Here is a 23,851-nt window from a genome sequence, read left to right as displayed (position 1 = left end):
ACTGGAACTTTGTGATTTGAATGTTTCTCAATGGGAAGTAGGAAATGTTATAAGCTTCCACTTTGTCCTTCTGGTGCAATGTGTGTGTGATGTTATTGACCCAGCTAGCGAAGCCACTTTCCCCCGAATATAAATGAAAAGAATATTATAGGTCACCAAGAGGCTCCATGATGATATAAAAGTACAAGGCTGCAGGCTGAGCTCCTCCACACTGGCCATAGACCTGCTCGGTGACTTGTAATATTCTCATAATTTACTAGGATGCCTTATTAGTTTTACTTCATGCAGCAGTTCTACATTGTGAGGTTCTCTGTATAGTGTGACTGTCACTTCCAGAAGTGTAGGGGTCAGTAGCGTAGCTACCGGGGTGGCAGAGGGGGCCATCGCCCCGGGCCCGATGCTCAGAGGGGGCCCACCCGTAGCTATGCTACTGTAACTATCGGCACCCGCAGGGAGGGGCCCAGTGCCAGTAGTGGGCCCCTCGACCGTCACTGCACTGATGAGGGAAGGAGCACTGTGCTGCGCTCCTTCTCCCATCAGCCCCCTGTCAGTGTCTGGCATCACCGACGCCGACAGTGGGGACGATTATGTCACCACCCAACACCCGCTGTCATAAGATGAACGGGAGGTTGGAGCACCGCTGGAACAAGGAGGAAGAGAGGTGAGTATTTATTTATTGTTTCTTATGGGTCTGCCTTAAACTTCAGGATCTGCCTATAGGGGGGCTGCCTTATACTTCAGGATCTGCCTATAGGGGGGCTGCCTTATACTTCAGGATCTTCCTATAGGGGGGCTGCATTATACTTCAGGATCTGCCTATAGGGGGGCTGCCTTATACTTCATTATTAGCCTATAGGGGGGCTGCATTATACTTCAGGATCTGCCTATAGGGGGCTGCCTTATACTTCAGGATCTGCCTATAGGGGGCTGCCTTATACTTCAGGATCTGCCTATAGGAGGGCTGCCTTATACTTCAGGATCTGCCTATGGTGGGGCTGCCTTATACTTCATTATCTGCCTATAGGGGGGGCTGCATTATACTTCAGAATCTGCCTATAGGGGGCTGCCTTATACTTCAGGATCTGCCTATAGGAGGGCTGCCTTATACTTCAGGATATGCCTATGGTGGGGCTGCCTTATACTTCATTATCTGCCTATAGGGGGGCTGCCTTATACTTCATTATTAGCCTATAGGGGGGGCTGCATTATACTTCAGAATCTGCCTATAGGGGGCTGCCTTATACTTCATTATTAGCCTATAGGGGGGGCTGCATTATACTTCAGAATCTGCCTATAGGGGGCTGCCTTATACTTCAGGATCTGCCTATAGGAGGGCTGCCTTATACTTCAGGATCTGCCTATGGTGGGGCTGCCTTATACTTCAGGATCTGCCTATAGGGGGGCTGCCATATTGGTCTTTATATAGAGATTATCTTCAGTAATAGTGCAGTCATCTGCTGAGGTTCTCCTCCAGTATTAGGGTGCGTCACCGAGTTGTAATGAAGGTTACCTGATTAGTGGCCCACTCAGAAGCTTCACCCCCCCTGAACCAAAGCCCTAGCTACGCCTCTGGTAGGGGTTAATCTGACTTCAGAAAGTCTCCACCCTTCCTGTATGAAATAACTTTTATCTTTTGGTTTCTATTCTGTCACACATTGCATTTCCCACCACAATGGCGTCTGCGGAGCTGAGGGACGAGCTGAACTGCTCCATCTGCCTGAGCCTCTATACAGACCCCGTATCCCTGAGATGTGGACACAACTTCTGCCGGTCGTGTATTGTGAGTGTGCTGGATGCACAGGAGGCGGCTGGAGGGTATTCCTGTCCTGACTGCAGAGCAGAATATCCGGAGCGTCCGGCCCTGGAGAAGAACCGAAAGCTGAGGAACATAGTGGAGCGTTTCTCATCTACTCAGCCTGATATGGAGGAGACCAGGATCTTCTGTACTTACTGTACAAAGTCTCCTGTCCCGGCTGTGAAATCCTGTGTTCATTGTGAGACCTCCATGTGTGAGGAACATCTCGCAGCCCATAACAAGTCGGTGAATCACAATCTAACTGAACCTACGGTGTCATTTATGGATCGAAAATGCTCCACACACAATGAGATCCTGAAATATTATTGTCCTATAGATGCCGCCTGTATCTGTGTGACCTGCTGGGTGGCCGGAGCCCATAAGGCACATGAAGTTGAGCCACTGAATGTCGCCTCTGAGAAGAAGAAAGAGAAACTGAGACCTGTTATGGAGAAACTAAAGTCCAAGAGAGAAGAAACTGAAATAAGAGTCCAGAATCTGAAGTATTACAGGACACAACAGGGTTATAAATCAGCCGGACTCGGTGACAGAGTCGCTCTCCTGTTTACTGATCTCAGGAAGAAGCTGGATGATCTAGAAAACAGAATCCAGGGAGAGATTTCCAGACAGAAGGATCAGGTCTTACGTTCAGTCTGTGACCTGGTCAAACAGGTAGAGCTTCAAGTGGACAAACTGACCAAGGACATGAATCATCTCGAAGGATTATGTAATATCACTGATCCACTGACCTTTCTACAAGACGTAAACGCCGGTGACATCAGTGACGGGAGCTGTGAGGTCATCGGTGATGTAGGAGATCCTCCGTGTGTGGATGAAGGCCTAGTCTCACAGATATTACACAGAGGACTGGGGAACTTTGCTGATGATCTGATTGATATGAAGCTGAAGAGACAGTTCTCAGTGATGGAGAAATCGGAAGTATTACTGGATATAGACACGGCCCATAATAACATTATTATATCTCAGGATCTCAGATCTGCTTATTATTCCGCTACGTCACAAAACAGACCCGATGGGCCCAAGAGGTTCAAATCTCGTCAAGTGTTAAATTCTTGCAGCTTCTCCTCCGGGAGACATTACTGGGAGGTGGACGTGAGTCAGGCGAGTAGTTGGATGATAGGGGTGGCCGGGGAAAGTGTGGAGAGGAAGGCGAATGAAAACGTAACTTTTATTGGCTTTAATGAGAAATCGTGGGCCATAATTACTGAGAAACAACAACGCTATGCAAGTCATAACGATATTCACAAAAAGTTAGTTTTAGATTCTCCTGTGCAGGTTGTGGGCATCTGTCTGGATTACGAGGCCGGGCGTCTGTCCTTCTATCAGGTGTGTGACCCCATCAGACACTTACACACCTTCACTGCCTCCTTCTCCGAGCCGCTCTATGCCGCTTTCTATCTATATAATAATTGCACGATCAGAATCATAAAATAATTACAACAAAATGGTGACAATAAAGCGTAAAGTGAATCTTCACCTTCTATCATTCACACTTTTAGGTCTAACACTGTCGTGATCGCAGGCTGGGCCTGATGGCCTGCAGATCAGCGTTACACTCGCAGGCAATGTTTGCCATGTCTTTAATTTCAGTAATCAGAGGATCGCACTTCCATGGTACCTGCTGGGACTAAAGGAAAAATGATAAAAATTACAAATTTTTTTTAGGTAAATAAAAACAAACATTTTAGTCCCCATGATAAGATATTATTTAGCTGCGAGTTACTCCCCCTTAATAATTTTCATCTATATGTATGTATTGAATCCTACCTAACTTTACCACATAATGTCTACACAGGATTTATTGTCTGTTGTCATGGAGATGTTTAGGTTTGCATTTGAGCTGTATACAAAAAAAAAAGAATTTTTTTAATCAAGATTCAAGACCTGTTGTAATTTTTTTTCGCAAATGTTGCTGTGAAGGTGGAAATGGGCTTTAACCCTTTCACTCCAGATCCTGTTTTCACCTTCGTGACCAGAACAATTTTTTTCAATTCTGACCAGTGTCCCTTTATGAGGTAATGACTCTAGAACGATTCAACATATACCAGTGATTCTGAGATTATTTTATGTGACATATTGTACTTCATGATAGTGGTTACATTTGTTTGATATGACTTGTGTTTATTTCTGAAAATATTGGATATTTGGCAAAAATTTAGAAAATGTCAAACTTTTCATTTTTATGCCCTAAAACCAGAGCGTTATGTAATACAAAATAGTTAATAAATAACTTTTCTGACAATGTCTACTTTACATTAGCACAATTTTTGAAATATATATAAATTTTTTTTGTCAGAAGGATTAAAAGTTAGGCTACGTTCAGATTAGCGTTGCGCGCCGCTGCGTCGGCGACGCAACGCACGACGCACGAAAAAACGCGTGCAAACGCACGCAAAAACGCTGCGTTTTGCAACGAAAATCAGACGCAAGAAAAATGCAACTTGTTGCATTTTCTTGCGTCCGACGCTAGCGTCAAAAACGACGCACGTGTCGGAAAACGCAACAAGAAAAACGCATGCGTCCCCCATGTTAAACATAGGGGCGCATGACGCGTGCGTCGCCGCTAATCTGAACGTAGCCTTAGTGAGCAATTTCTCAGTTTCCCGCAAAGTTTTAAAAATAATTTTTTTAGGGACCACATCACATTTTAAGTCACTTTGAGGGGTCTACATTACAGAAAATACTCAGAAGTGACACCATTCTAAAAACTGCACCTTTCAAACTGCTCAAAACCACATTCACAAAGTTTATTAACCTTTCGGGTGCATCACAGGAGCTAAAGCAATGTGTAAGGAAAAAAATTAAAGTTTTATAAAAATATTACTTTAGCCAAACTACTGTTTTGGCGCATGGCAGGGCTCTGAAGGGAAGGAGCGCCATTTGACTTTTTGAATGTAAAATTGGCTGGAACTGATAGAGGACACAATGTTGCGTTTGGAGAGTCCCTGAGGTGCCTAAATAGTGGAAACCCCCCACAAGGGACCCATTTTGGAAACTAGACCCCCTCAAGGAATTTATCTAGATGTGTAGTGAGCACTTCGAAGCCCCAGGAGCTTCACAGAATTTTATAACGCTGAGCCGTGGAAATAAAAAAATCACATTTTCACAACAAAAATTTTGTTTTAGCCCCAATTTTTTTATTTTCACAAGAGTAACGGGAGAAATGGACCAAACAATGTGTTGTGCAATTTCTCTTGAGTACGCCGATTCCTAATATATGGGGGAAAACTACTGTTTGGGTGAACGACAGGGCTAGAAAAGGAAGTAGTGGCCACGTAACAAACCCTGTAAATAGATGAAACCACAATGACGGTGATGAAGGGAATGTTAATAACTGCAGTCCTTTCATCGTGGGGGGGAGAGGTTTATTTCTCTAATGAAATTAATGGGAATCCAGGCAAATATCTATGTGGAGTACATTTCTATCCCAAAGCCATACATTTGTATTTGCCAAGCATCACAGATTGACACCTATTAATGCAGCGGAGATGAGGAACTTTGAGGGAACTTTGCATATGTACATACCTGATTGTGGGTTTATCATACAATCCATGACAAGGACTCAGTGGATTTATTACAAGTAGGATATTTACAATAACATACATAACGGAAACCTAAAGGGCAAGGGCACAATGAAAGGGAAAAAGGAGAGGGTGGTGTAAGGTGGGAAGTTGGAAGATACCTAACTAGCTTGGTGTGCTACCTTTATATATACACGTCACACAGTCAGACATAGCCCATACTTTGCCCATCCCTGTAACACCTCCACATAATAGCACCACCCAATCAGGTCAGTCTTTAGAGTTCTCCAGAATCATGCACATGGCTGCTGAGGTCCATGCTTTCCTGAAGGTGGCACTCTTAGGTCCAGAGTAGAGTAGAGGGTCAAGAGTCAAGCATGATTGCAGTGGCCCTTCATTTTCCTGAAGATGGCGTCCTTGTATATAGCCAAAAGGCCCTGAGGACAGGTTCAAATTCCGTTTAGGATGGATGCAAGATGTCCCTCAAGAACAATGGTTTGTAATCCAAACACCACAGAGGTTATGTGCCTTCCAAGATGTCTCCCATGTTGGTGCATTATTTTCTCTTATCAACAGAACAAAAGGCTATATACTACAGGACACACAATTGTCTTCCTGACTCACAGATTTTACGACCCTCCTAACAGCTCATGGTCTAGGCTTTTGGTGTCATCCAGAGTTTATGGATTCAATTGTGAGTTCAGTGTTCTTAGGATACATACATTGGCCCGTCAGTACTAAACCTGTTGAGGCATTTACTATTGAGCAAAACATTTGGACTCACGCGCCCTCTGTTCATCTTGGGAGCTTTCAATTCCACCAAATAACAGCAAGGTATGACGTAAAGTTATACAAACTGTGTTACACTGCATCCAGGTACACCCATAAATTTTGTATACAGTATATGAGTCAAAGAACTCCATGATTGGACTGTCCTATCCACGATGCATCAAGACATGGTTATCAAGACCGAGTAGGGGTGGAAGACAAGGACTTCTGAAAGCGCGGCCACATGCAATCATCACATTGCCACATTTCCCAGGTGAAGTTCCCCAAACTGTAAAGTAGGAAAAAAAGAGAAAAAATTGTGCAGAGTGTACCAAGAGGGGTATAAAAAGGATCCTGCTTATCAGTATGACATCTGCCCCGAAAAAAAAAAAAGGATTTTGTGTAAGAAAGAGAATGTTTGTTTATAACATATCACTTGAATTTGTTATGTCATGTAGTTGAACATCAGAATGAATAAAATTAAAACATTGATTAAAATTTATTACTACCATAAAGTACAACGTGCCATGAAAAAATCAGAAAAGAATCACTGAGATCGGAAGTATTCCAAAGGTATTACTAGAGATGAGGATCGATTTGCGGGACTGTGGTCCAGCGTCCAGGTCAGTGCTAGCTGCCATCGAGACGGGAGGCCGCGAATCTCTTACCTTCCAGTATTTGATTTTTAGGGTTGACACAATGTCATATTTTCCAGGAAAAAAACTGAAAAGGATTTGTACTTTTAGGAGGAATTCTTCATATTCTAGGGAAAATGTGCTAAAGAATAGGCACAACGTAGACTCTGCCTCCATATTGACACGGTGTTGCCCTCAAGTCTTTGGTAAATTACGACCATACTGAAACTGTCTCTAGGGAGAAAGTTATTGAAAAAATTGGTGTGACGAGTTCCCTGTATTATTATTATTTATTGTTATAGCGCCATTTATTCCATGACGCTTTACATGTGAGGAGGGGTATACATAATAAAAACAAGTACAATAATCTTAAACAATATAAGTCATAACTGGTACAGGAGGAGAGAGGACCCTGCCCGCGAGGGCTCACAGTCTGCAAGCGATGGGTGAGGATACAGGTGGAGAGAGGACCCTGCCCGCGAGGGCTCACAATCTACAAGGGATGGGTGAGGATACAGGAGGAGAGAGGACCCTGCCCGCGAGGGCTCACAATCTACAAGGGATGGGTGAGGATACAGGTGGAGAGAGGACCCTGCCCGCGAGGGCTCACAATCTACAAGGGATGGGTGAGGATACAGGTGGAGAGAGGACCCTGCCCGCGAGGGCTCACAATCTACAAGGGATGGGTGAGGATACAGGTGGAGAGGACCCTGCCCGTGAGGGCTCACAATCTACAAGGGATGGGTGAGGATACAGGAGGAGAGAGGACCCTGCCCGCGAGGGCTCACAATCTACTAGGGATGGGTGAGGATACAGGTGGAGAGAGGACCCTGCCCGCGAGGGCTCACAATCTACAAGGGATGGGTGAGGATACAGGAGGAGAGAGGACCCTGCCCGCGAGGGCTCACAATCTACAAGGGATGGGTGAGGATACAGGTGGAGAGAGGACCCTGCCCGCGAGGGCTCACAATCTACAAGGGATGGGTGAGGATACAGGTGGAGAGAGGACCCTGCCCGCGAGGGCTCACAATCTACAAGGGATGGGTGAGGATACAGGTGGAGAGGACCCTGCCCGCGAGGGCTCACAATCTACAAGGGATGGGTGAGGATACAGGAGGAGAGAGGACCCTGCCCGCGAGGGCTCACAATCTACAAGGGATGGGTGAGGATACAGGTGGAGAGAGGACCCTGCCCGCGTGGGCTCACAATCTACAAGGGATGGATGAGGATACAGGTGGAGAGAGGACCCTGCCCGCGAGGGCTCACAATCTACAAGGGATGGATGAGGATACAGGAGGAGAGAGGACCCTGCCCGCGAGGGCTCACAATCTACAAGGGATGGGTGAGGATACAGGAGGAGAGAGGACCCTGCCCGCGAAGGCTCACAATCTACAAGGGATGGGTGAGGATACAGGAGGAGAGAGGACCCTGCCCGCGAGGGCTCACAATCTACAAGGGATGGGTGAGGATACAGTAGGCGAGGGTAGAGCTGGTCGTGCAGCGGTTTGGTCATGTCGTGTGTATGATGTTGTTATCCTCGCTGGTGAAGCCATCTTCCCTCCAATATATTATAAGTCATCAAACAGATCAGATCCATGATCACATAAAAGTACAGGTTTACAAGCTGAGCTTATCCGTACAGATCGTAGTTGGAGACTTGTAATATTCTCATACTTCACTAGGAAGCCTTATTAGTCATACTATTAACTGTAGCCGCAGCAGCGGATGTTCTCCATTGTGAGGTTCTGCGGCATCTGAGACATTCCACTATATTTACAATATAGTGCGTGCCTATTGCTTCCAGAGCTACAGGGGTTAATTGCAATGGAAAAACCCTCCTCCTCCCTTGTGTGAAGAAACTTTTCAGGTTTAGGTTCCCGCTCTTTCCCACCACAATGGCGTCTGCAGAGCTGAGGGACGAGCTGAACTGCTCCATCTGCCTGAGCCTCTATACAGATCCCGTATCCCTGAGATGTGGACACAACTTCTGCCGCTCGTGTATTGTGAGTGTGCTGGATGCACAGGAGGCGGCTGGAGGGTATTCCTGTCCTGACTGCAGAGCAGAATATCCGGAGCGTCCGGCCCTGGAGAAGAACCGGAAGCTGAGGAACATAGTGGAGCATTTCTCATCTACTCAGCCTGATATGGAGGAGACCAGAATCTTCTGTACTTACTGTGATTCTCCTGCCCCGGCTGTAAGAACATGTCTACAGTGTGAGGCGTCTTTTTGTGAAAAACACCTAAGCAGACACAGTAAGTCACCAGAACATACCTTAGTTGACCCCACTGATACCCTGGAGGAAAGAAAATGCTCCACACACAAGGAGATGCTGAAATACTACTGTCCTATAGACGTCGCCTGTATCTGTGTGTCCTGCTGGGTGGCCGGAGACCACAAGGGACATGATGTGGAGCTACTGGATGTGGCCTCTGAGAAGAAGAAGGAGAAAATACAATTTGTCTTGGAGGAAATTAAATCCAACAGAGAAGAAGCTGAAAAAAGAATCCAGAATCTAAAGGATCATGGGACAAAACAGAGAAAGAAATCTTCCAGAGTCACCGACAGAGTCGCTCTCCTATTTACAAATCTCAGGAAGAAGCTGGATGATCTCGAAAAGAGAATCCAGGGAGAAATTTGCAGACAGAGGAATCAGGTGTTACTATCAGTCACCGAACTGGTCAAACCGGTAGAGCTTCATGTGGACAAACTGGCCAAGAAAATGAATAGTCTTGAGGGACTATGTAATATCACTTATCCACTGACCTTTCTGCAAGAAGAGTTAAGCCATGGTGACATCAGTTCTGGGAGCTGTGAGGTCATCGGTGATGTAAGAGGTCCTCCGTGTGTGGATGAAGGCCTAGTCTCACAGATATTACACGGAGGACTGGGGAACTTTGCCGATAATCTGATGGATCTAAAGAAGAGAGAGTTTCCAGTGATGGAGAAATCTGAAATATTACTGGATGTAGACACGGCTCAGAATAACATTATTATATCTCAGGATCTCAGATCTGCTTCTCATACCGCTACGTCACAGAACAGACCCGATGGGCCCAAAAGGTTCAAATCTCGTCAAGTGCTAGGTTCCCGTAGTTTCTCCTCTGGGAGACATTACTGGGAGGTGGACGCGAGTCAGGCGAGTAGTTGGATGATAGGGGTGGCCGGGGAAAGTCTGGAGAGGAAGGCGAATGAAAACGTAACTTTTATTGGCTTCAATGAGAAGTCGTGGGCCATCATTTGTGAGAAAAACCTTTTCGCAAGTCATAACAATATCCATAATCAGATGTTATTAGATTCTCCTGTGCAGGTTGTGGGGATCTATCTGGATTACGAGGCCGGGCGTCTGTCCTTCTATCGTGTATGTGACTCCATCAGACACTTACACACCTTCACCGCCTCCTTCTCCGAGCCGCTCTATGCCGCTTTACATCTGTATGATAATTGTGTCATGAAAATCATAAAATAATTAGAATGATAATTATTGCAGCAGTAAAGTGAATCTTCTATCATTTACCCTTTTAGATCTAACATTCTGTCCTGACCGCAGGCTGGGCCCGATGGGCTGCAACTCAGCGTTACACAATCGCAGGCAAAGTTTTGCGTGTCGTTATTTCAGTAATAAGGGAATTGCGCTTCCATGGTCTCTACTGGAAATAAACAAAACAAAAAAATAAAGTTAAAACATTTTTAGAGAAATACAAAAATGTATATTTAGTCCCCGACCTCATAAGATTTGATTTAGCTGCAAGTTCCATCCCCTTATTGTTTCCAGTAATTTTCACCTCTGTCTACGTATTCAGTGGCCTAATTATAGTCTGGTGATCCTTCGTGTAAAATTTGGACCTGGTCCACCACCTGCACATTGGTCAGATGTCTGGGCCCTTCTAGCAGTCTAGATCCTATAAAGACATGCGTTTGCTCCCCATAATTATGTCCCCTGTCCTGACTCTTTTTTTGTAGTAATCTCCCCCATCCTTGGCCCAATGCTATAACATTTTTTCCCCATCAAGGGCCCCTTCCTGGTATGATGCCCCCCATAGTGGTATAGTGTCCCCCATGCTGATATAATATCCCCAATTCTGGTATAATGTCCCAAATTCTGGTATAATGTCCCCCATCCTGGAATAAGATCCCCCATTCTGGTATAATGTCCCCAGTGCTTGTATAATGTCCCCCATCCTGGTATAATGCTCCAATGCTGCTATAATAGTCCCGATTCTGGTATAATGTCCCCCATCCTGGTATAATATCCCCAATTTTGGCATAATGTCCCCCATCCTGGTATAATATCCCCAATTCTGGAATAATGTCCCCATCATGGTATAATATCCCCACTTTTGATATAATGTCCCCCATCGTGGTATAATATCCCCAATTTTGGTATAATGTCCACCAGCCTGGTATGATATCCCAAATTCTGGTATAATGTCACCATCCTGGTATAATATCCCCAATTCTGGTATAATGTCCCCATCCTGGTATAATATCCCCAATTCTGGTATAATGTCCCCATCCTGGTATAATATTCCCAATTCTGGTATAATGTCCCCAATTAATGCTATTGTAATTTACCCAATTCTGGTATAAGGTCCCCTATCCTGGTATAATATCCACCATCCTGGTATAATGTCCCCATCCTGGTATAATATCCCCAATTCTGGTATAATGTCACCCATCCTGGTATAATGTCCCAATCCTGGTATAATATCCCCAATTCTGGTATAATGTCACCCATCCTGGTATAATGTCCCAATCCTGGTATAATATCCCCAATCCTGGTATAATGACCCCATCCTGGTATAATATCCCCAATTCTGGTATAATGTCCCCATCCTGGTATAATATTCCCAATTCTGGTATAATGTCCCCAATTCTGGTATAAGGTCCGCCATCCTGGTATAATATCCACCATCCTGGTATAATGTCACCCATCCTGGTATAATGTCCCAATCCTGGTATAATATCCCCAATCCTGGTATAATGTCACCCATCCTGGTATAATGTCCCCATCCTGGTATAATATCCCCAATCCTGGTATAATATCCCCAATCCTGGTATAATGTCCCCATCCTGGTATAATATCCACCATCCTGGTATAATGTCACCATCCTGGTATAATATCCCCAATTCTGGTATAATGTTGGTCCACCTTCCGTTCTTGTTCTTGATATTTTAAGAAGAAACAAACGATTCTACTCACCTTCTCCTCTCCCACACCGAGCGGAGCTGGCAGCTGACTTCAACATGCCATTACGGGCAGCGCATGGCATCACTGCCATGTGCCATGTTTCACTGACAAACGTCTGCTGCTGGCTCTGATTGGCCGGCGGCGTGCATTCCAGTGCAGGGAGCCAGCATGTCTCTGTGCCACAATACATTTCACCTGACAGTACGTCTGAGGATGCACATCCAGGTGACACTGGCATCGGCGCACCCCCTTCTGCCCGGGCCTGACCGTGGTCGTACCTCTGCCACGACCATTGTTATGCTCTAAAGGGGTTGTGCGATAACACACTTTGCTGTTAAAAGCTTCTAAACAGATATAAATGTTCACAAAAATGTTTAAAGTGAATAACTTGAATAATAAACACTTTTTTTCCATGTTCTCTGGTTCGCTTGTGTCTCCATGTTGTAGTGAATAGGATTGTGGGAGGGATCACAAGAAGACCCATGTGACAGCAGCTGCCCCTCCTCATTGGCTCAGCCACCTCATCACTGCCTTTACAGTCACTGTCCCCACTGTAGTGGTCAGATAGTCCTTTACTACAGTCCAACTTCATAGAAATACTTTTTTGTTTGTGCTAATTACATCATCTCTGGAAAACACTCCCCTGTTGGCACACGTACCCTGCGCTCATGTCTATTTTTTCCGGCAGCATGAATGTCAACACGTCCCATACATGGATGACACAAGGTGTGACATCTCTGTGCCATCCGTGTGACACGTACCAGAATAAAATGCAAAATAGGTTTAAGTATTAGATGTGCAAATTTATAGATAGATATCCGTAAGATATTTAATTAGTTTCTTATGTGTGTGATTTAATGTACTTGTTTAATAAATAATTGAAAAAAAAAAAAAACAACTTGGGGCCCCCCATTTTTGATAACCAGTAATGGTAAAGCAGACCGCTGCAATCTTATATTATCAGCCCAGGTATAGCAGACAGCTGCAATCTTATATTATCAGCCCAGGTAAATCAGACAGCTGCAATCTTATATTATCAGCCCAGGTAAAGCAGACAGCTGCGGGCTTATATTCTCAGAAGGCAGTCGCCCCAAAATTGGTGCATTGACAGTAGATCAACTTGGGGTCCCCCCATTTTAGATAACCAGCAATGGTAAAGTTGACACCTGCAATCTTATATTATCAGCCCAGGTAAAGCAGACCGCTGTAATCTTATATTATCAGCCCAGGTAAAGCAGACAGCTGCAATCTTATATTATCAGCCCAGGTACAGCAGACAGCTGCAATCTTATATTATCAGCCCAGGTAAAGCAGACAGCTGCAATCTTATATTATCAGCCCAGGTACAGCAGACAGCTGCAATCTTATATTATCAGCCCAGGTAAAGCAGACAGCTGCAATCTTATATTATCAGCCTAGGTAAAGCAGACAGCTGTAATCTTATATTATCAGCCCAGGTAAAGCAGACAGCTGCAATCTTATATTATCAGCCCAGGTAAAGCAGACAGCTGCAATCTTATATTATCAGCCCAGGTAAAGCAGATAGCTGCAATCTTATATTATCAGCCCAGGTACAGCAGACAGCTGCAATCTTATATTATCAGCCCAGGTAAAGCAGACAGCTGCAATCTTATATTATCAGCCCAGGTAAAGCAGATAGCTGCAATCTTATATTATCAGCCCAGGTACAGCAGACAGCTGCAATCTTATATTATCAGCCCAGGTATAGCAGACAGCTGCAATCTTATATTATCAGCCCAGGTAAATCAGACAGCTGCAATCTTATATTATCATCCCAGGTAAAGCAGACAGCTGTGGGCTTATATTCTCAGAAGGCAGTTGCCCCAAAATTGGTGCATTGACAGTAGATCAACTTGGGGTCCCCCCATTTTAGATAACCAGCAATGGTAAAGTTGACAGCTGCAATCTTATATTATCAGCCCAGGTAAAGCAGACCGCTGCAATCTTATATTATCAGCCCAGGTAAAGCAGACATCTGCAATCTTATATTATCATCCCAGGTAAAGCAGACAGCTGCGGGCTTATATTCTCAGAAGGCAGTTGCCCCAAAATTGGTGCATTGACAGTAGATCAACTTGGGGTCCCCCCATTTTAGATAACCAGCAATGGTAAAGTTGACAGCTGCAAACTTATATTATCAGCCCAGGTAAAGCAGACATCTGCAAACTTATATTATCAGCCCAGGTAAAGCAGACATCTGCAAACTTATATTATCAGCCCAGGTAAAGCAGACAGCTGCAAACTTATATTATCAGCCCAGGTAAAGCAGACATCTGCAATCTTATATTATCAGCCCAGGTAAAGCAGACAGCTGCAATCTTATATTATCAGCCCAGGTAAAGCAGACAGCTGCAATCTTATATTATCAGCCCAGGTAAAGCAGACAGCTGCAATCTTATATTATCAGCCCAGGTAAAGCAGACAGCTGCAATCTTATATTATCAGCCCAGGTACAGCAGACAGCTGCAATCTTATATTATCAGCCCAGGTAAAGCAGACAGCTGCAATCTTATATTATCAGCCCAGGTACAGCAGACAGCTGCAATCTTATATTATCAGCCCAGGTATAGCAGACAGCTGCAATCTTATATTATCAGCCCAGGTAAATCAGACAGCTGCAATCTTATATTATCATCCCAGGTAAAGCAGACAGCTGTGGGCTTATATTCTCAGAAGGCAGTTGCCCCAAAATTGGTGCATTGACAGTAGATCAACTTGGGGTCCCCCCATTTTAGATAACCAGCAATGGTAAAGTTGACAGCTGCAATCTTATATTATCAGCCCAGGTAAAGCAGACATCTGCAATCTTATATTATCATCCCAGGTAAAGCAGACAGCTGCGGGCTTATATTCTCAGAAGGCAGTTGCCCCAAAATTGGTGCATTGACAGTAGATCAACTTGGGGTCCCCCCATTTTAGATAACCAGCAATGGTAAAGTTGACAGCTGCAATCTTATATTATCAGCCCAGGTAAAGCAGACAGCTGCAATCTTATATTATCAGCCCAGGTAAAGCAGACAGCTGCAATCTTATATTATCAGCCCAGGTACAGCAGACAGCTGCAATCTTATATTATCAGCCCAGGTAAAGCAGACAGCTGCAATCTTATATTATCAGCCCAGGTAAAGCAGACAGCTGCAATCTTATATTATCAGCCCAGGTAAAGCAGACAGCTGCAATCTTATATTATCAGCCCAGGTAAAGCAGACAGCTGCAATCTTATATTATCAGCCCAGGTACAGCAGACAGCTGCAATCTTATATTATCAGCCCAGGTACAGCAGACAGCTGCAATCTTATATTATCAGCCCAGGTAAAGCAGACAGCTGCAATCTTATATTATCAGCCCAGGTAAAGCAGACAGCTGCAATCTTATATTATCAGCCCAGGTACAGCAGACAGCTGCAATCTTATATTATCAGCCCAGGTAAAGCAGACAGCTGCAATCTTATATTATCAGCCCAGGTAAAGCAGACAGCTGCAATCTTATATTACCAGCCCAGGTAAAGCAGACAGCTGCAATCTTATATTATCAGCACAGGTGAAGCAGACAGCTGCGGGCTTATATTCTCAGAAGGAAGTTTCCCCAAAATTGGTGCATCACAGCGGGCATCAAGCCCTGGGGTTAGTAATGGAGGTGTCTAACCCGCCGCGGACTATCTATATCTTTGCACATCTAATCTAACATACGAAACAGAAACAAAAACACATGCGGCAAGGACACAAGTGAGCCGAGGTTTGGAATTCATGCGTAAATTCAGCTGAGTGAAACCTGAACAAACACTGACAGTGGGAACGTACCCTAACAGCCACGAAATATGTGGGGCGGGGACTCGAGTACCTGCAATACTTGATCAAGTAACGAGCGAACCCGAGCACCCCGACGCTCCATGGAGTATCGGATAGTGGCTCGCTCATCGCTAGTTGGGATTTTAAAAAATAAATAATAGTCATTTTTTTAATCTTGAGGAAAGCTCTCCCAGGAAGTGTCTGTGTCTTGTCTCACAAAATGTTTAGTGAGAGAAGAGGCAGGAAGCTAGGGAGAGAAGAAGCTGAAAAAAGAATCCAGAATCTAAAGGATCATGGGACAAAACAGAGAAAGAAATCTTCCAGAGTCACCGACAGAGTCGCTCTCCTATTTACAAATCTCAGGAAGAAGCTGGATGATCTCGAAAAGAGAATCCAGGGAGAAATTTGCAGACAGAGGAATCAGGTGTTACTATCAGTCACTGAACTGGTCAAACCGGTAGAGCTTCATGTGGACAAACTGGCCAAGAAAATGAATAGTCTTGAGGGACTATGTAATATCACTTATCCACTGACCTTTCTGCAAGAAGAGTTAAGCCATGGTGACATCAGTTCTGGGAGCTGTGAGGTCATCGGTGATGTAAGAGGTCCTCCGTGTGTGGATGAAGGCCTAGTCTCACAGATATTACACGGAGGACTGGGGAACTTTGCCGATAATCTGATGGATCTAAAGAAGAGAGAGTTTCCAGTGATGGAGAAATCTGAAATATTACTGGATGTAGACACGGCTCAGAATAACATTATTATATCTCAGGATCTCAGATCTGCTTCTCATACCGCTACGTCACAGAACAGACCCGATGGGCCCAAAAGGTTCAAATCTCGTCAAGTGCTAGGTTCCCGTAGTTTCTCCTCTGGGAGACATTACTGGGAGGTGGACGCGAGTCAGGCGAGTAGTTGGATGATAGGGGTGGCCGGGGAAAGTCTGGAGAGGAAGGCGAATGAAAACGTAACTTTTATTGGCTTCAATGAGAAGTCGTGGGCCATCATTTGTGAGAAAAACCTTTTCGCAAGTCATAACAATATCCATAATCAGATGTTATTAGATTCTCCTGTGCAGGTTGTGGGGATCTATCTGGATTACGAGGCCGGGCGTCTGTCCTTCTATCGTGTATGTGACTCCATCAGACACTTACACACCTTCACCGCCTCCTTCTCCGAGCCGCTCTATGCCGCTTTACATCTGTATGATAATTGTGTCATGAAAATCATAAAATAATTAGAATGATAATTATTGCAGCAGTAAAGTGAATCTTCTATCATTTACCCTTTTAGATCTAACATTCTGTCCTGACCGCAGGCTGGGCCCGATGGGCTGCAACTCAGCGTTACACAATCGCAGGCAAAGTTTTGCGTGTCGTTATTTCAGTAATAAGGGAATTGCGCTTCCATGGTCTCTACTGGAAATAAACAAAACAAAAAAATAAAGTTAAAACATTTTTAGAGAAATACAAAAATGTATATTTAGTCCCCGACCTCATAAGATTTGATTTAGCTGCAAGTTCCATCCCCTTATTGTTTCCAGTAATTTTCACCTCTGTCTACGTATTCAGTGGCCTAATTATAGTCTGGTGATCCTTCGTGTAAAATTTGGACCTGGTCCACCACCTGCACATTGGTCAGATGTCTGGGCCCTTCTAGCAGTCTAGATCCTATAAAGACATGCGTTTGCTCCCCATAATTATGTCCCCTGTCCTGACTCTTTTTTTGTAGTAATCTCCCCCATCCTTGGCCCAATGCTATAACATTTTTTCCCCATCAAGGGCCCCTTCCTGGTATGATGCCCCCCATAGTGGTATAGTGTCCCCCATGCTGATATAATATCCCCAATTCTGGTATAATGTCCCAAATTCTGGTATAATGTCCCCCATCCTGGAATAAGATCCCCCATTCTGGTATAATGTCCCCAGTGCTTGTATAATGTCCCCCATCCTGGTATAATGCTCCAATGCTGCTATAATAGTCCCGATTCTGGTATAATGTCCCCCATCCTGGTATAATATCCCCAATTTTGGCATAATGTCCCCCATCCTGGTATAATATCCCCAATTCTGGAATAATGTCCCCATCATGGTATAATATCCCCACTTTTGATATAATGTCCCCCATCGTGGTATAATATCCCCAATTTTGGTATAATGTCCACCAGCCTGGTATGATATCCCAAATTCTGGTATAATGTCACCATCCTGGTATAATATCCCCAATTCTGGTATAATGTCCCCATCCTGGTATAATATCCCCAATTCTGGTATAATGTCCCCATCCTGGTATAATATTCCCAATTCTGGTATAATGTCCCCAATTAATGCTATTGTAATTTACCCAATTCTGGTATAAGGTCCCCTATCCTGGTATAATATCCACCATCCTGGTATAATGTCCCCATCCTGGTATAATATCCCCAATTCTGGTATAATGTCACCCATCCTGGTATAATGTCCCAATCCTGGTATAATATCCCCAATTCTGGTATAATGTCACCCATCCTGGTATAATGTCCCAATCCTGGTATAATATCCCCAATCCTGGTATAATGACCCCATCCTGGTATAATATCCCCAATTCTGGTATAATGTCCCCATCCTGGTATAATATTCCCAATTCTGGTATAATGTCCCCAATTCTGGTATAAGGTCCGCCATCCTGGTATAATATCCACCATCCTGGTATAATGTCACCCATCCTGGTATAATGTCCCAATCCTGGTATAATATCCCCAATCCTGGTATAATGTCACCCATCCTGGTATAATGTCCCCATCCTGGTATAATATCCCCAATCCTGGTATAATATCCCCAATCCTGGTATAATGTCCCCATCCTGGTATAATATCCACCATCCTGGTATAATGTCACCATCCTGGTATAATATCCCCAATTCTGGTATAATGTTGGTCCACCTTCCGTTCTTGTTCTTGATATTTTAAGAAGAAACAAACGATTCTACTCACCTTCTCCTCTCCCACACCGAGCGGAGCTGGCAGCTGACTTCAACATGCCATTACGGGCAGCGCATGGCATCACTGCCATGTGCCATGTTTCACTGACAAACGTCTGCTGCTGGCTCTGATTGGCCGGCGGCGTGCATTCCAGTGCAGGGAGCCAGCATGTCTCTGTGCCACAATACATTTCACCTGACAGTACGTCTGAGGATGCACATCCAGGTGACACTGGCATCGGCGCACCCCCTTCTGCCCGGGCCTGACCGTGGTCGTACCTCTGCCACGACCATTGTTATGCTCTAAAGGGGTTGTGCGATAACACACTTTGCTGTTAAAAGCTTCTAAACAGATATAAATGTTCACAAAAATGTTTAAAGTGAATAACTTGAATAATAAACACTTTTTTTCCATGTTCTCTGGTTCGCTTGTGTCTCCATGTTGTAGTGAATAGGATTGTGGGAGGGATCACAAGAAGACCCATGTGACAGCAGCTGCCCCTCCTCATTGGCTCAGCCACCTCATCACTGCCTTTACAGTCACTGTCCCCACTGTAGTGGTCAGATAGTCCTTTACTACAGTCCAACTTCATAGAAATACTTTTTTGTTTGTGCTAATTACATCATCTCTGGAAAACACTCCCCTGTTGGCACACGTACCCTGCGCTCATGTCTATTTTTTCCGGCAGCATGAATGTCAACACGTCCCATACATGGATGACACAAGGTGTGACATCTCTGTGCCATCCGTGTGACACGTACCAGAATAAAATGCAAAATAGGTTTAAGTATTAGATGTGCAAATTTATAGATAGATATCCGTAAGATATTTAATTAGTTTCTTATGTGTGTGATTTAATGTACTTGTTTAATAAATAATTGAAAAAAAAAAAAAACAACTTGGGGCCCCCCATTTTTGATAACCAGTAATGGTAAAGCAGACCGCTGCAATCTTATATTATCAGCCCAGGTATAGCAGACAGCTGCAATCTTATATTATCAGCCCAGGTAAATCAGACAGCTGCAATCTTATATTATCAGCCCAGGTAAAGCAGACAGCTGCGGGCTTATATTCTCAGAAGGCAGTCGCCCCAAAATTGGTGCATTGACAGTAGATCAACTTGGGGTCCCCCCATTTTAGATAACCAGCAATGGTAAAGTTGACACCTGCAATCTTATATTATCAGCCCAGGTAAAGCAGACCGCTGTAATCTTATATTATCAGCCCAGGTAAAGCAGACAGCTGCAATCTTATATTATCAGCCCAGGTACAGCAGACAGCTGCAATCTTATATTATCAGCCCAGGTAAAGCAGACAGCTGCAATCTTATATTATCAGCCCAGGTACAGCAGACAGCTGCAATCTTATATTATCAGCCCAGGTAAAGCAGACAGCTGCAATCTTATATTATCAGCCTAGGTAAAGCAGACAGCTGTAATCTTATATTATCAGCCCAGGTAAAGCAGACAGCTGCAATCTTATATTATCAGCCCAGGTAAAGCAGACAGCTGCAATCTTATATTATCAGCCCAGGTAAAGCAGATAGCTGCAATCTTATATTATCAGCCCAGGTACAGCAGACAGCTGCAATCTTATATTATCAGCCCAGGTAAAGCAGACAGCTGCAATCTTATATTATCAGCCCAGGTAAAGCAGATAGCTGCAATCTTATATTATCAGCCCAGGTACAGCAGACAGCTGCAATCTTATATTATCAGCCCAGGTATAGCAGACAGCTGCAATCTTATATTATCAGCCCAGGTAAATCAGACAGCTGCAATCTTATATTATCATCCCAGGTAAAGCAGACAGCTGTGGGCTTATATTCTCAGAAGGCAGTTGCCCCAAAATTGGTGCATTGACAGTAGATCAACTTGGGGTCCCCCCATTTTAGATAACCAGCAATGGTAAAGTTGACAGCTGCAATCTTATATTATCAGCCCAGGTAAAGCAGACCGCTGCAATCTTATATTATCAGCCCAGGTAAAGCAGACATCTGCAATCTTATATTATCATCCCAGGTAAAGCAGACAGCTGCGGGCTTATATTCTCAGAAGGCAGTTGCCCCAAAATTGGTGCATTGACAGTAGATCAACTTGGGGTCCCCCCATTTTAGATAACCAGCAATGGTAAAGTTGACAGCTGCAAACTTATATTATCAGCCCAGGTAAAGCAGACATCTGCAAACTTATATTATCAGCCCAGGTAAAGCAGACATCTGCAAACTTATATTATCAGCCCAGGTAAAGCAGACAGCTGCAAACTTATATTATCAGCCCAGGTAAAGCAGACATCTGCAATCTTATATTATCAGCCCAGGTAAAGCAGACAGCTGCAATCTTATATTATCAGCCCAGGTAAAGCAGACAGCTGCAATCTTATATTATCAGCCCAGGTAAAGCAGACAGCTGCAATCTTATATTATCAGCCCAGGTAAAGCAGACAGCTGCAATCTTATATTATCAGCCCAGGTACAGCAGACAGCTGCAATCTTATATTATCAGCCCAGGTAAAGCAGACAGCTGCAATCTTATATTATCAGCCCAGGTACAGCAGACAGCTGCAATCTTATATTATCAGCCCAGGTATAGCAGACAGCTGCAATCTTATATTATCAGCCCAGGTAAATCAGACAGCTGCAATCTTATATTATCATCCCAGGTAAAGCAGACAGCTGTGGGCTTATATTCTCAGAAGGCAGTTGCCCCAAAATTGGTGCATTGACAGTAGATCAACTTGGGGTCCCCCCATTTTAGATAACCAGCAATGGTAAAGTTGACAGCTGCAATCTTATATTATCAGCCCAGGTAAAGCAGACATCTGCAATCTTATATTATCATCCCAGGTAAAGCAGACAGCTGCGGGCTTATATTCTCAGAAGGCAGTTGCCCCAAAATTGGTGCATTGACAGTAGATCAACTTGGGGTCCCCCCATTTTAGATAACCAGCAATGGTAAAGTTGACAGCTGCAATCTTATATTATCAGCCCAGGTAAAGCAGACAGCTGCAATCTTATATTATCAGCCCAGGTAAAGCAGACAGCTGCAATCTTATATTATCAGCCCAGGTACAGCAGACAGCTGCAATCTTATATTATCAGCCCAGGTAAAGCAGACAGCTGCAATCTTATATTATCAGCCCAGGTAAAGCAGACAGCTGCAATCTTATATTATCAGCCCAGGTAAAGCAGACAGCTGCAATCTTATATTATCAGCCCAGGTAAAGCAGACAGCTGCAATCTTATATTATCAGCCCAGGTACAGCAGACAGCTGCAATCTTATATTATCAGCCCAGGTACAGCAGACAGCTGCAATCTTATATTATCAGCCCAGGTAAAGCAGACAGCTGCAATCTTATATTATCAGCCCAGGTAAAGCAGACAGCTGCAATCTTATATTATCAGCCCAGGTACAGCAGACAGCTGCAATCTTATATTATCAGCCCAGGTAAAGCAGACAGCTGCAATCTTATATTATCAGCCCAGGTAAAGCAGACAGCTGCAATCTTATATTACCAGCCCAGGTAAAGCAGACAGCTGCAATCTTATATTATCAGCACAGGTGAAGCAGACAGCTGCGGGCTTATATTCTCAGAAGGAAGTTTCCCCAAAATTGGTGCATCACAGCGGGCATCAAGCCCTGGGGTTAGTAATGGAGGTGTCTAACCCGCCGCGGACTATCTATATCTTTGCACATCTAATCTAACATACGAAACAGAAACAAAAACACATGCGGCAAGGACACAAGTGAGCCGAGGTTTGGAATTCATGCGTAAATTCAGCTGAGTGAAACCTGAACAAACACTGACAGTGGGAACGTACCCTAACAGCCACGAAATATGTGGGGCGGGGACTCGAGTACCTGCAATACTTGATCAAGTAACGAGCGAACCCGAGCACCCCGACGCTCCATGGAGTATCGGATAGTGGCTCGCTCATCGCTAGTTGGGATTTTAAAAAATAAATAATAGTCATTTTTTTAATCTTGAGGAAAGCTCTCCCAGGAAGTGTCTGTGTCTTGTCTCACAAAATGTTTAGTGAGAGAAGAGGCAGGAAGCTAGGGAGTTGTAGGAAGACATAAAGGAGTGGTGGAGCCATGGATGGAGAGCTGGGAAACTGAGGAGCCGTGGGAGGAGAGGCTGGGAGCAGAATCAGTGGAGGAGTCTGTTGGACTCTGTCTTCTCAATGGCAGAGAGCAGCAGTAAGATGGAAAGTTCTGGCGGCTCCGACTGTGAATGAAGGAACAAGAAATAATCCCTAGGTCCCAACTAGAGATGAGCAGATGACGTCGCTCCGGCCCTGGGGGATCAAATGCCACCCGGGACGCCGGAAGGTTAGAGATTCACGGCCTCCCGTCCAGCCGCCCGGTCCCACTCATCTGTACCAGGGTCCCGTGAATCCATCAGCTGATCTCTAGTCCCAAGTGTCCCGGATACAGCGGACAGTCCCGGATTTAGGTCTACGCCCTGCAGTCTCAGGTATCTGCTGAATGTCCCTCACTGCCAGCGCCCCTCTGACAACTCCTCCTGCCAGGAGAGAAAGCAATGGGAAATCGTCGTGGCCAAAATAAGTCACTGTGTAGGGGGAGAAGTATTGCTTAATCTAGTGATTTAATATGAGACTTTCTCATTCTGTTCATTATGAGGTTCTGCAGCAGCTTTGGTGTACTGTATATTATGAGTTTCTGTAGCAACTGAGGTGTATTGTGAGGTTCTGCAGCAGCAAAGATCTATATTATGAGGTTCTGCAACAGCTGAGGTCTGTATTATGAGGTTCTGCAACAGCAAAGATCTATATTATGAGGTTCTGCAGCAGCTGAGGTGTATTATGAGGTTCTGCAGCAGCTCAGGTGAGTTATGAGGTTCTGCAACAGCTGAGGTCTCTATTATGAGGTTTTGCAGCAGCAAAGGTCTGTATTATGAAGTTCTGCAGCAGCTGAGATGTGTATAGTGAGGTTCTGCAGCAGCTGAGATGTGTATAATGAGGTTCTGCAGAACATCGGGTGTGTACATTGATGTGTGACGTACATTTGCATGTATAGTAAAATTATGAGCCCCACAATGGGATGAATAAAGGATTCAGGAATTTTAGGCAGAGTAAGTAAAAAAAATATTTTTTATTGATTGAAAATATATTCAATAGTCAATATCAAAAG

The 23,851-nt window shown here is 44.4% G+C and overlaps 3 protein-coding genes across 3 annotated transcripts; all 3 read left to right on the top strand.

The window, feature by feature from the left end:
* Positions 1 to 1,651: 1,651 nt before the first annotated feature.
* Positions 1,652 to 4,062, top strand: LOC138645456 (E3 ubiquitin-protein ligase TRIM7-like). The gene has a single exon (XM_069734794.1). The coding sequence runs from the start codon at positions 1,673 to 1,675 to the stop codon at positions 3,248 to 3,250; it is 1,578 nt and encodes a 525-aa protein (XP_069590895.1). The 5' UTR covers positions 1,652 to 1,672; the 3' UTR covers positions 3,251 to 4,062.
* A 4,562-nt stretch (positions 4,063 to 8,624) lies between these two features.
* Positions 8,625 to 12,723, top strand: LOC138645457 (E3 ubiquitin-protein ligase TRIM11-like). The gene has a single exon (XM_069734795.1). The coding sequence runs from the start codon at positions 8,636 to 8,638 to the stop codon at positions 10,205 to 10,207; it is 1,572 nt and encodes a 523-aa protein (XP_069590896.1). The 5' UTR covers positions 8,625 to 8,635; the 3' UTR covers positions 10,208 to 12,723.
* Positions 12,724 to 15,958: 3,235 nt separating this feature from the next.
* Positions 15,959 to 19,491, top strand: LOC138646198 (zinc-binding protein A33-like). Its single transcript, XM_069735662.1, has one exon. It carries the CDS (start codon positions 15,959 to 15,961, stop codon positions 16,973 to 16,975), a length of 1,017 nt encoding a protein of 338 aa, XP_069591763.1. The 3' UTR covers positions 16,976 to 19,491.
* Positions 19,492 to 23,851: the final 4,360 nt, after the last annotated feature.

This window comes from Ranitomeya imitator, chromosome 7 (genome assembly GCF_032444005.1).
Source record: "Ranitomeya imitator isolate aRanImi1 chromosome 7, aRanImi1.pri, whole genome shotgun sequence".
NCBI lineage: Eukaryota > Metazoa > Chordata > Amphibia > Anura > Dendrobatidae > Ranitomeya > Ranitomeya imitator.
Note: the sequence above shows the minus strand (reverse complement) of the source record. Positions and strands in the feature narration are given on the sequence as shown.